The sequence below is a fragment of the Helianthus annuus genome, chromosome 10 (genome assembly GCF_002127325.2).
Source record: "Helianthus annuus cultivar XRQ/B chromosome 10, HanXRQr2.0-SUNRISE, whole genome shotgun sequence".
Classification (NCBI taxonomy): Eukaryota; Viridiplantae; Streptophyta; class Magnoliopsida; order Asterales; family Asteraceae; genus Helianthus; species Helianthus annuus.
This window is the reverse complement of record NC_035442.2, coordinates 65595496-65609193: the sequence shown is the minus strand read 5'-3', so window position 1 is coordinate 65609193 and position 13698 is coordinate 65595496. Positions and strand designations below refer to the sequence as shown.

The following is a 13698-nucleotide window of genomic DNA, read 5'->3' as shown; positions in this document are numbered from 1 at the left end:
TTTCGTTTAGATTTATCTGTTTAACGGACGATGCCCGAGGGCTTATATAGGTCGTAGGAAAAATAAGAAAAAAGAAAAAAGAAAAAAGAAAAACATGTAAATCAACACAACACAACAACATCCAGTTTTAAAAGTTTATTACCATCCTTAACTATGGTGCATTACATTGTCATCTATTTTATGGATCTGGTTACTCACTGCTAGCAACCTCCAAGCCATTACCTGCACATGGGACATGACACTGATTGTCAGTCAAACAACATTAACGCATCAAAAGTAAATCAAGTACATTGGCTTATACAGGTTAAATTTTTCACGCGTCAAACAAATACGTTGGATGAAAAGGAACCAGAACCGAAGTCGCTACAGTGTTATAATTAATCCACAAAACCTCCTAAATAACTATTTGAGTTAATTGCCCGGATGCTCCATGTGGTTTGTTGTTTTTTCACCTTTAGTCCCTAACTTTTTAAAATTACATGTATGTTCCCTGTGGTTTTGTTACTTCGATAGTGGATGACCGTTAGTTTACTCAGATAAGTTGGTGTAACATGACTAAACTACCCTTCATATTAAAAGAAATAATAAATAAAACATAACAAATATAATTTTTATTATTTAATAGTTCAATTGGCCCCACTCTACTCCGGCCAAAACTTCCGGCGGCGGAGCACCTTCACATCTTAACTTCGGCGATTAAGTTATTGTATTTAAATGAAAGATCGCTAGCCCTGACCATAATCTTGGACACATTTTACAGAAAAAAAAAATCATCTTCAGGCGTTTCATACAACATTTTCTTTACTAGCCATTTCATCAAACATGTTCTTTGCATCTTCCGTACACCTAATAAAAGTAAGTTGGTCAATCTTCCATAAACTGGAAAGAGAACCTTCAGGTTCTGATCAGAAACGGTAGCAAAAAAGACACGATCTTATTTAATACTTATTTAATTTATTTTGTTTTATTATCAAGGGCAATTTAGTCATTTTATATGGATTTAACTGAGCAAACTAACGACCATCCAGTTCAGTTCAGGAACTATCCGAGTAACAAACAATCAAACCACAGAAACATACATGCAATTTTGAAAAGTTGATGACTAAAGGTGAAAAAATGATACCATCCGGGCAATTAACTCTTGACTATTTTTAACAAAGATTTGTTGTCATCAGATAGCAATATAGATGGTTGCTCTTGGACATGTACCAATTTAGTCATTAAAGCGTTTCATCTGGTATTTTTGTCAAACCAAAATTACACAAACGAAGAAGAGATAAGGTAGAACTAACTAACCATCAGGATCGAAGAAAAAGACTTGCTTGGTTTTCCCATTCGGCTGAGTCCTCTCATGTGTCTGAATTCCTTTTGCCTGGATACATTTATTTAATCACAACACTTTTTGGATACATCTCTGTTTCAGTGTTGGAAACCCTATATACTGTTTTAATTGCTAGTATTAGAAATAGATAGATACCTTGATAGCAGTGACGAAGTGGTCAAAATTAGAAACAGTGAAACAAAGATGATGGCCTCTGAAGAGCTTGTTGGGATCTGCGACAGCATCGCTAGCAGCACTCCATGGAGCTTCTGGAAGCTTGGTGGTTGGGTCCCTCTCGATGAGGTGAAGGCAGAAAGAAGGCGATTGCCTAAGCCATATCACCTTGAACTCAAATTTAGGGCTTTCAATTCGTTCAAATCCAAATATCTACCATTAAACAAGTGAGTCAGACAGATAACAAAAAACATATATGCATAGGGAAATTGATTAAGAGTAGATTGTTGAGGATGACTGACTTACGTCTTGGTAAAAGTGGGCAAGCCGATCGACGTCCGAAGACTCTCTGGCGACATGATTGAAGGAGGCTCCTACGGCAGCAGCCATTATGTTATCTAATGAGTTGCAGGAAAAGAAATCATCCACATTGGCTTGTTTATGTGGATGCTGGAGTACGCGTGTCAATATCCTAAACAAACCTTTTGCCCGAGATCACTTTTTTTCTCTCTCTAAAAGACCATATGTGTAGTGGTGGCGATGTGCCACTTCACGCCTTAAAACACCGGAACACCATCTTTGTGGTGTGATGTTATGTTTATAAGTAAAAAAATCGGTTCGAATCCGGTCGAGTCAGGTCATGTAAAATAAAACAAAATCAAACTAAATTTATATAATCATTAGAAACACGTCAAACATTATTACAAATAAAATTAAAACGTCACCTTACGGTTTTTCTTTTTTTAAAATCTATCCATAACGTCTCTACTCATGGTTCCTATCACAAACAAATTGATCCATAAGTTCATCGCTTCATAACATAATGTTTCAATTTTAATTTTCAACTATTCAAGCCCTATAAATCGTGTGTAATCACCTTAAAAATAATCTAAACAATATAATCACCCGAAATATCATCTAAATAACCATAAACAACATCAAAACACACGAAATTTCAAACCTATTTAAGAATTTTATTACCTTTTTTCTCCTATAATATCAACTAAAATCATTTAAAAACATAAAAACTTACCCTTTATCAGATTCCGACTGGTTTGGTGTCGGACGGCGGTGGTTCAGGTTGCTGATGATGTGCCGTTGTGGCTGCTGCTGTGTTCGCTGATCGTTGGCAGGAGATGACGCAAGAGAGAGAGGGCGGGAGGAATTCTAAGAGACTGTTGGGCTTATTTTAATTATTATAGTTTGAACTTATGTTAAGTTTGGTTAATTGGATAGGAATTAGTGAGCTAGTTATGTTTAATGAAACAGTGGGTTAAGTTATTAGTTATTTGCGTTAAGTTGGATAGTATAAGTTTATATAGTTTAGGTAGTTTTTTAAAAAAAAAAAATCAGAGTTTACTAAAAAAATTTAGAATATAAATCAATAACATTTTTTACCTAAGATATGCGGACGAAAAAATTTCAAGGGTTGCGGACGGGATTTTCAACGGAAAATAGCATTAAATTTTTTTTTTTCCGGGGGTGCGCCCGCCCACATTGGGCTGGGGGTGGGTCCGCCCCTGCTCCTGGCGTTATTGTGAAAATGCGAGGAGGGCTTGATCTTTGTTTTTTTTTTCTTTTGTCTTAATGTCATGTGTCATTTTAGGTTGTGGGGTGTGGGAGGTTTGGGTTTGGGATTTTGCTCGACAAGTGGTGATTGTGAGCTCCACCAAACCACCTCAAAAAAATGGGGTGTGGAATCAGCGTTGTCACACCTCGAAATTATCAGAGCATTGGCGTGACTGTACTGGCATCTTCATTGCACAGCGGAAGCAAATAATCTAAGTGTTTTAGAAATTGAACGCCACTAAGTACTCGTGTCTCCAATGGTTCTCCTATTCCAATCGTGCCTTGCCTTAGAAATGCAATCTGAGAAAGAAACATGCGAAAAATCAACATAAAGTTGAGCGAGTTCATAGTTTGTTTGTAAAAGATTTGAAATAAATCTTTTTTGAATAACTGGTTTTTGAATGTAACACCTCGAAAATTCACATCCTATAATGTATTGACACGTGTCATAAGCTTGAACGTGTTAGTGAATACTCTAGAGGGACTAAAGTTGTCAGACATAGAAAGTATGTGAATTCACGGGTTCAAAATGTCAACAAGGGATAAATATACTTTACAGTAACCCTACATGATGCTCGTACCTTCAAACGAATGAATCATGGATCATACGGAACTAAAAGTGAAAAAAAGTGAGAGATTACAAACTACAGGGGTTAAATGTGTCAACATGTTTAAGTTATACCTCTGAGTGACCTTTTAGCAAACCCGAAGCTTTGTAACGGTAAATTATGCTCACTAGAATGCACGATATAAATTTCATAGAGTTTCATTATAATATGAGAAAGTTGTGATCGAATTCGTACATGAGGGGTTGAAGGCGTCAACATTAAAAGTAATGACTTTTCGGGTAGTAACAAAGTAACCGAGGACTTAACAAGATGGGTAAAAGTCTCGAGGCCCTTGTACGTAAATAAAAATGGTTCATAATGCAAAGTTACCCCTCCGAAGAGCCAAGAGCCAACTGCAATAATGTAAAAGATTTGAAAAATCTTACATCAGGTCTCAGGCAGGCCGCGTAAGATTTAACAAGGGCTTACGCGGGCCGCGTCGGTAGTAGAATGATTTGTTTCTGTCAGAGAGATTCAGGCGGGCCACGTAAGCCTTGTTAAGATCTTACGCGGGCCGCGTGAAACGCCCAGATGCAGAAAACGTTGGCAGCAACACTGTTTGGTGTTATAACTGACTTAGAACCATTATTCTCAGCATGGGCGAACCCTAACCTGTTCCTAGGCCTTAGGGGCACTTGTAAATGATCTGGGATCCATAGCAGACTTAGTTTTCATGATCTTATGCACCAAAGATCACTATATAAAGCCTTAGAGTTGCAACATTTAGTTCACATCTCATTTCTGCATTGTGGAGCATTTCTGGAGCACAAGTGCCTTCTCTAAGCCTTCCTAATCGTGCATAGGACTCCAGTAAGTATGCTTAACCTTTCTTAGTTGAGTTTTTGCTTAGTTTTAGCTTAAAAGTCAAACCGTCGTAATTAGCGGTTGACTTAGCGATTAATCACTAATGGTCCAGTGATTAGTCGAATCAAAGGTAGTTATAAGTTGGTAATCATGTGGGCATTAAACCCTTAAAAGGGCACCCTTTGATTTCCACTCTAACTAGTTCAAATATCGGGTCAAAGTTGCTTAGAAAAAGTCAACAGAATGCTAATTTTCGATTTAACGCATAATTAACAATGTAGAAGGCATGTAACCTATTTTATCACTCATATAACTTGATGATAAGCTTAATAACTGGTCTAAGCTTGTTTGATCCAACCATTTACTGTTTTGACCCGGTTCGGAACCGAAAGTCGCAAAACTTTGACTTTTGCTTTGACTTCAGTTCTGACCCGTTTTAGTATGACTTAGAAATGCCTTAGGACTCCCTTAGGACCAGGTCACATGATGGTATAACCCTCTGTGGCTGGTTCGTTGTTTGTCCGAGTCATATGCACCTTTTCCGTTAAATGCTTAAATGTTGACCATAATGCCCTTTTGACCTTAAAACGAGAATTTTGGATATGTGAAAGGACAATAACCTTAGTTACTGATTTCTAAACATGTCCCTAAAATTTCATGTCAATTCGAGGTCTAGAATAGGAGTTATGCTAAATAGCGCAATTAAGAAAACTTTTGTTAATTAAACGGCGCACTTAGCATAAAGCCTATCTAAACCCAATTTTCGACACCAAACCTTTTACACACTGATGTAATATAATATTTTGAGATTTTTAAAGATTTTTAATTATATTTAACCTACTCATAACCTAAGGTTATGACCTTGATTCGGTAAATACCGAATATACTCTTTTCGGACATAAAACAAGTTCTACATAGCATTTTGACGCCAATCCAATTGCTACTGATTTTAAATAATAAATAAAGTATTTTGAACTATATAACCTGATCAGAAAACTCAGATTTCCTGTATAACCCGGAAATCGCTTAAAACGACTTTATACGCGTATTAAACGCATAGTTTGGGTTTAAAACCATTTTTGTCATAAAGACTTATTACCTACTGATGTAACTTGTTAAAATAAGTGGTTTTACTGATTACGTCAGACCCGAACATCAGAAGTATAAATAATCTCTTTTATAAACTTTAAAATGACCAAAATACCCCTACGGGGCGTATTATGGGATTAAACTCGTTATGGGCATAATGGATGGTATCCTACTGATATCACAACATATTTAGAGCATATTGACTTAGAAAACCTGTATAAGACTCTTACGGTTACCCGTTACGCAATTTTCGCGTTCGGTTCGGTTTATGTAACTAGTTTACATAAATTAACCGAAACGGGTCAAACCTTGTCGTTTTTATCTCAAAATCCAGAATGTGGTTGGATTACCCATATTATACAAGTCTTCAAACTTGTCGGGTCTAAATCACATTCTATTCCGGTCTTCGCTTATTCGTGCGTTCGAACCGTATCTTTCGTTAAAACTAACCGGTCTAAGTTTAGACTTAATTAAAGACCCGTTAGGATTCTAATAGGTTATTATAAACCTTCGTTCCAGAATAGGAGACCCGGTAAAAGCTACTTGCAATTGCTGTTTGTGAATTATACTTTGCAAAGGTAAATACTTTTAACTTATTTCCCTATACGGGCTTGGGGTACGGTATATAAAATACCGCTTGGTCCAGCATTGAATTTTTAATCGATTAGAGGTTATATTATTGATATGCTTTGTTTTAAAATGTTTTGTTTGATTAAAGCCTTTGGGGGGTTAATGACCATGTCCCGGATATCCTTGGCATCATCTTACGAGATGGCCACGACTTGAGCACGGGGTATAGGCGTACACCCGTCTGTGCATAAATGAATGAATAAATAATGTGGTGTGTCTGTTGATCTTTAACCCGGACTACAGAACGGACTACAGAACGCATAAGAAACATGTAATTCGTTTACAATATTATATTAAAATAATTATCCCAAGTTATAAAAAAGTTTGTGCCACGTGCATTCAAATCAATTTTATTAAACCTTTTTCAAAAGTGTCGGTTGAATGTATTTACCAGTGTAAACTGACGTATTTTCCCAAAAAGGTTAAGTGCAGGTACTATGCGAACTAGGCTGGCTTTCTCCTAGTGTCCCGTCTCAAAGGGTCGTGCTGAATCAAGGACCCCGTGATAAGGGTTGCTCCTACAAATACTTCGTTTCATGCAAGCCCCGGGACTTTACGGGGGAGAAAGGAGCAATAGACTGCATGACATGGTTGGATGAGATGGACACAGTGGTTGATATCAGCAGATGTGCTGAGAAGGATTGATGTGTGTAAAATGCAACATATAAATTACATCAAATGAGGCATAAAACTAACCCTTTTTAAGTACTAATGTTGGAAAAAGTGCATTTTTGTCTTCCTTTTGTATTTCAGGATTAAATGAGCTCAAATTAACAAAAGAAGCAAAAGACAGCTAAATCTAAATACAAGAAAGGGAACAAAAGTAGACTGCCCGACCCCTCGACAGCATCCTCCCAAGCAAAACAGAGAAGACAGAAGGCTGAACATGCCCCGTGCTCAGCGAGCACGGGGCCGTTCCCAAGAAGCAACAGAAAAGACAAACCTGTAGAAGCTTCCATTGCTCACCACGGGGGCGTGCCCAAAGTACTGCAGGCGCATTAATTATAATTGCGAATTACAATTAATGAGGAGAGATAGTGTCAGACGGGCAAGGGGCCGTGCCCAGCGGACATGGGGCCGTGCCCAGGCTTCTGTCCAGCCTATAAATAGGAGTGCTTGGAGACATTTCAGCTCATCCCTTGGCACACCACCTCTCTCACACTTCATCCACCACCCACCACCATCACAACACCATCATCCACCTCCATCATCCATTGTCCATCATAGAGTGTGTGAGTCGTCTCGGGATCCAAGATTGATCGTAAGAGTTCTTGACAATTATGGCCATGTTTGCCTAAGTCTCTTACATCACTTGGTGAAGACAAGTGTTTAGTATAATACTTTTTATTTTTAATCTTTTGCACTTCTTAATTGGTTTTGTATTAATGACTTTAATAACTAGTTTCTTATGTTGAAGGTGATTCTTCCTTATCGTTTGTCCGTGGTGTCTTGGCATTATTTTACTGTCTATATAAAATAAAAGATTTTCACCATTCATATCTCCACGGTCTATATGGAGGTATGTTGGTGTCACACCCCGACCACGTAAAACAACAAAACGTGGCGGAATCGTCGAGGAGTGTTGTAACAGAATCATTGTTTCATAACACATGGAAAATTGAAATTTTGTTTTATTGATTAAAGGAGTTACAATGTCTTAACAAACGAAGAATATAACATAATCAACCAGTCATGCATCTTTTATTGTCACTAAGGCCCAAGTTCGCCTATGTGTATCTTGATCAATCCTATGAATCAACTCCTGAAACACATGTGAAAATAGGTATGTCAGCATAAAAATGCCGGCGAGTACATAGGTTTTATTGATTTAGGACTCATGACTTATAAGTTTGGAAAAAGTTGTTTAACAAAAGTCAGTCATGATCCTTGTAAAAATGTTTTGTTTTATAAATCATTTGAAAAACGATGATAGATATGTATATGTAAAAAATAATGTATGGTTAAATGAATAACCAAATAAAATGAGTTTGTATATAACAAGCAGTTTTGTAAAACAATGTCTTGTGAAAAATATGTCATTTGTATAAAATATATAAGTCCAAATTGAATGATTTATGTAACGCTACGATATGTAATATAATACAAGCCTTATATATAGGAAGTACCAGTGGCGTATCCACCATGCTTGTATCATATTACACACATCTCGTTACTTAAATCACTTACCCAAACAAACCACCAATGTAAATTGCCCATGTCTAAACCAATTGTCAAATGTCATTGTGAAAACCATGTCAAAAATGTCTATGTCAAATGTCAATCATGTAATGTGTAAACAAAATGTAATGTATGGCTAGTGAAATATGTATCACTAAACCACAGGTGAAAATACACAAAACAAAGTATTGAAGTAAAACTTGGTTTAAATCAAAGTTATGTTTTGTGGAAATGCATGCTATACTGATACAAACACTTATGCGGTATGTAAATTGCCCATGTCTAAACCAATTGTCAAATGTCATTGTGAAAACCATGTCAAAAATGTCTATGTCAAATGTCAATCATGTAATGTGTAAACAAAATGTAATGTATGGCTAGTGAAATATGTATCACTAAACCACCAATGTAAATTGCCCATGTCTAAACCAATTGTCAAATGTCATTGTGAAAACCATGTCAAAAATGTCTATGTCAAATGTCAATCATGTAATGTGTAAACAAAATGTAATGTATGGCTAGTGAAATATGTATCACTAAACCATAGGTGAAAATACACAAAACAAAGTATTGAAGTAAAACTTGGTTTAAATCAAAGTTATGTTTTGTGGAAATGCATGCTATACTGATACAAACACTTATGCGGTATGTTAAACGCATACATTCAAGCCTTGAGACAGACGGATAACCTGAAGTAAAGGTTATCAATGTGAAATGTTTTCGGATTCAGTCATTCCTTTCATCCAAACCAACCCAGGATGTCAGGAACGGGATTTGTCAAGTCCTATGGTACCATTACTTACTACCGAGCGGAGTAGCTAATGTTAATGAATGTATATAAGTCCCGTTTTTACAAACCAAATGTTATACCGAATGTAAGCATGTGATGTGATGTGAATGTACTAAGTATGGACTAAATGAACATACATAGCATGAAAAGGTAAATGTAAATAAAATGTACTAAGTATGCTAAGTTGACATACAAAGCAGAAAAGTCATGTAAAACAATGTGCTAGCATGTTAAGTAAACATACATAGCAAAAGAAATGTAATGTAAAACAATGTGCTAGCATGTTAAGTAAACACACATAGCAAAAGAAATGCAATGTAAAACAATGTGCTAGCATGCTAAGTAAACATACATAGCAAAACATAATGAAATCATGTACTAATAGTGTACTAATGAAAATAGCAAGTATATGATATGAAAACATGAAAAGCATGAAAGTAACAAGTAGGCACATGTGTTTCACCTCAAAACGTTTGAAAAACAGTAAAAGAGGGGACTATGTACTCACTTGAGGGTGCTTAGAAGTCTTGAACAACAACCAAGCAAAGCTGGAGGGATCACGGAATCAAACGACACCCTATATAGATAACTACATAAATAACCGGACCGGGGGATTGGATAGTATGAGGTTTCGTAAACCAAATGAGTATTGGAACTCATGCGATATGGTTTAACAAAGTCCATATACTAACATGAAACCTAACTTAAGTGCTTATGACCCGTTACGGCCTGTTTAGGTAGCTTATGCTACTTTAACGCGTCGTTCGCGTAAAACGCGTTCGGACCGCTTAACTAGTCCTATGATAAGTAAAATATGCCTTAACATGTCTAATATAGTTACCTAATCAGTTTAGATGTCAAAATTTAGGTTACATATGCTTAAAATGAATTTATGCGTAAAAAGGGTATTTTGGTAATTTACCTAAGGCATAAGAACTATTTATCATACAACTACTTAAACGACGTGACCATAAGGCATAACCTCTGAAGGTTATTCCCTATACAACTATGGTCACCTAATGTGTTTGGTCGGATCCTAATGATCGGCCAAATGGGTCGGGTTCGAAAGTATAAGCGATTGTTTAGATCGCTTACCTTTACGACCCTAGACAAGCACAGATCTAAAAGCGACGAGCTAAACATGCTAGAACATGTTTAGTAAAGTTAGAAACAGGTTTGGTATTAAAACAAACGGTTTTAATACCCTAGAGTAGTTTGGTTACAAAATACGCGAGGAAACGCATTTTGGCCGAAACTACGACTCGTCACTGAGCCTAGATAACGTGGAAATCAGTAGGTATAGTCACTAGGGACCATAACCATCGTGATTTCGCTCATGTTATGAAGTTCAAACGAACTTCGCGTTGACCATAAACTGATCAATGCAAAAAGTCAAACGCAGTTTGACTTTAACGCTAAAACGAACAATAAACGCGAAAGAATACTTACAGAAGGTCCCCGCAAGATTCGAACCCGATTCACTCTCAGGTAGGAAGCATATACTTCCACTTAGAGAGTGTAGAATCAGATTCAAATGTGTGGAAGAATGAAATGGGTGAGGGGTATTTATAGATTTTATGGAACCGTTAAGATCGTTCGTCGTAAAACGTGATTTAATCTCAACCGTACACATGTGCCCATGGTTTTGTAAAACCATGGAAGCCCATAATATGAGCCCATAGAATTGTAATAACCATTAAATATCAGCCCATGGTATTGCAAAACCATGGGTTTAAAACCATCAAATCTCAAAAGTGGACCAAGTTCAATGTATCTGCCAGAAATTTCAAAAATGGTCCCTGTACTTGTAAAACTTGATTGTTTTGCACTTTTAAGCCCCGTTAACCCCATTTCAAGGCTCTAAAATAAAGTTAAAGTATAGGGAACTTAAAATATGCTCAAAAACATCTTGGATGTCGGTTTGTTTGGTCGTACGGTTGCGTTGTTCGGTTAATTACGACGGAAATCGTAATGAACGCAAAAACGATCCAAATTACGCGACGAATGGAATTTTATTATGCCAATCAATAAAATAAAATATTTTAATGATTACATAAATTTTGGATGTCCGGATATATTCAGGACGAAAGATATGCGCGAAAATGCAAACTTATGCACTTTTGACGCTTTTAGTCTCTATTGATCAAATAAGTTTATTTTAGCATACCGAACCCCTCAAAGCCTATTTCTAAGCTATGTAAAGGATATTTAGGGTATCTGTAACTTATGATCAAGTTCCGGAATGTTCGTTACAGTACAAATCGGCATACTTTCGCAGTTTGTCGAATTTAGTCCCTGTAAGCGAATAAACTTGATTTCGGCATACCAAACCTTCTAAAACTTATTTCTAAGTTATGTAAAGGTTATTTAAGGTATTTTAAGCCTATGTCACTGTTCCGGAGTGTTTGTTGCATTAAACTAGTTATATTTACGCATCAGGGCGCATATAGCCTTCCAGAAAGCGATTTAGAGCCCGAAATCGAACAAGAGTTGATATGTGCAAATGATACACATATTTTTACAAATACCAAGCATGAAATACAATATTTCATTGGTTTGGTATCTGTTTGATGGTTGAAGTGACACAGGTGTCACAGTCTCCCCTACTTTAGGAAATTTCGTCCCGAAATTTACTTTAGAGGAAACTTGTGAGAGTTTGAAAAGATCGAACAACACTGGTTAGAGTCCTGAACTTCTAGTAACTTTAAATAACATCATGCTTGAAATGTGAGAGGGACACTTATATACAAGTATATAAAGTGTTATTGGTGCGTCCACCGTACCTCTATTACATTGTTCACATTTTGTTATGGTTGTCACTATTGGTTCTTACACCTAATAATTCTTACTGGGTTTCTGTGCACTGAATTTCATAATTATGTACGCGTCCATAATTATGTAATTCCTTGCACAGTCCGGACAGTGCATCTTAAAATGTGTAGGGGAAGAGAACAACGAACGATCCTGTGATGATTGTGGCTAGACTACCATAGGGTCCTTTCAATTGAGTCAATAAATGATCTCTAGACCGCCAAGGAGTCTTTTCAGCTTATATCATCACATGTCATTCTTAACCAGATTCTGAATCGATCTTTTGATTAGACCACTCAAAGGGTCTCTTTTTGAATCGTGGAATGGTACTATATAATCCAAGGGTCTTGACTATCACGTAGAAGCCCAATAAGGATTTAAGGTAGTACCTCTTTGAATATCCTACTACGAATCCCTCATATGAAGATATGAGAGGTTCTACGAGGATTTGGATAACGAATATCCAGAGTATACAAAAAACACAAAATGCATAAAAGAAAACACAAAATGCATAAACACATAATCATATAATTGTTTAACCTGATTTTAAATTTGTTATCATTTTGTTAATTGCGCGCAAGTATTTAAAGCACACTAGGAATCCATTCCGTGGATTTCATTTGGTACTTTAAACATTATCAAGAATCTAACTATGAAGATAGAAAGATCTTAAAGATAGAATTCGATTTCGATTGTAAGGAATCGAAATGTTCGAATTAAGGTACACAAGGAATCCAATTAAGGATTCGGATTTGAATGATAATCAACCACAAGGGTCTAATTGTGAAGATAAAAAGATCCCATATGGATTTTAGAAGTTGAAGATGTTTTGAAATCTTGCACTAGACGTGCTTGAGTCAAAACATGAGATAAAAATGCTTATGAAGTTGAGATGCTAGATATGCCAAGGCGACATATGAAGCGGAATTTGAAGGTTAAGTCAATGTATGAGGATGATACTTTGAAAAACTATGCATGGGGTTCTAAAATGTGTTCAATGTTTTTGGAAACCTTATATATAATACTTTTGAAATCATAAAGTAGGTGTATTAGGTAGGTATATAAAAAAATGTTTTAAAATCATGCGAGATGAATTTTGAAATTACGTATAAGGTTTTTGAAAACATGAATAATGCTTTTGAAATCATGCACTTGATATAAGTAATTATACTGTATTAATAACATTTTGAAATTATGAAGGTTGTTTTTGAAAACTCATGTTATGCATGTTGAAAAAAATCAGAACGTAATGGGTATGAGATTTGAAAATAAACTTAGTTATCTAACCAAGGATTCAAAGACACAGATGTGCAAAAAGCACGATTACTCACAATTTCGCTTTATTTCTCGTACTTCGTCTCCTAGAATGAAACGAGTACTTAAATTTTTCGAGGAAATCATGAGCGATCACTTGAAAGGGAGAATCACAATAGTAGTCTGAGCATAGTTCCTTAATGTAGGTATTATAGGGAAATGCCATACACACATGTAACTACACTTGCACATCAGAATTGCGAACAACGACTTTTATTTATGAACAAGACAGATTGTTTCATAATACAAGAAAACAAAAGAAACAAGGCATAAGACAGCAACATCTTTTGCTCAGCCAAATGCTTATCCAAGGGTTGGATTTGCATTGACAATCTTTGGGCATTTGTTCCTGAAATGGCTCATCTCGCCACAGTTGTAGCAAGCACCAGACGGAAAACGAGCTTGAGTAG

General features: G+C 36.3%; 1 protein-coding gene across 1 annotated transcript; it reads right to left on the bottom strand.

The window, feature by feature from the left end:
* Positions 1–75: 75 nt before the first annotated feature.
* Positions 76–2024, bottom strand: LOC110884597 (lactoylglutathione lyase). The gene is made up of 4 exons (XM_022132316.2): positions 1802–2024; positions 1478–1708; positions 1297–1372; positions 76–222 (listed from the first exon to the last, which is right to left on the bottom strand). The coding sequence occupies exons 1-4, from the start codon at positions 1883–1885 to the stop codon at positions 191–193; spliced, it is 423 nt and encodes a 140-aa protein (XP_021988008.1). The 5' UTR covers positions 1886–2024; the 3' UTR covers positions 76–190.
* Positions 2025–13698: the final 11674 nt, after the last annotated feature.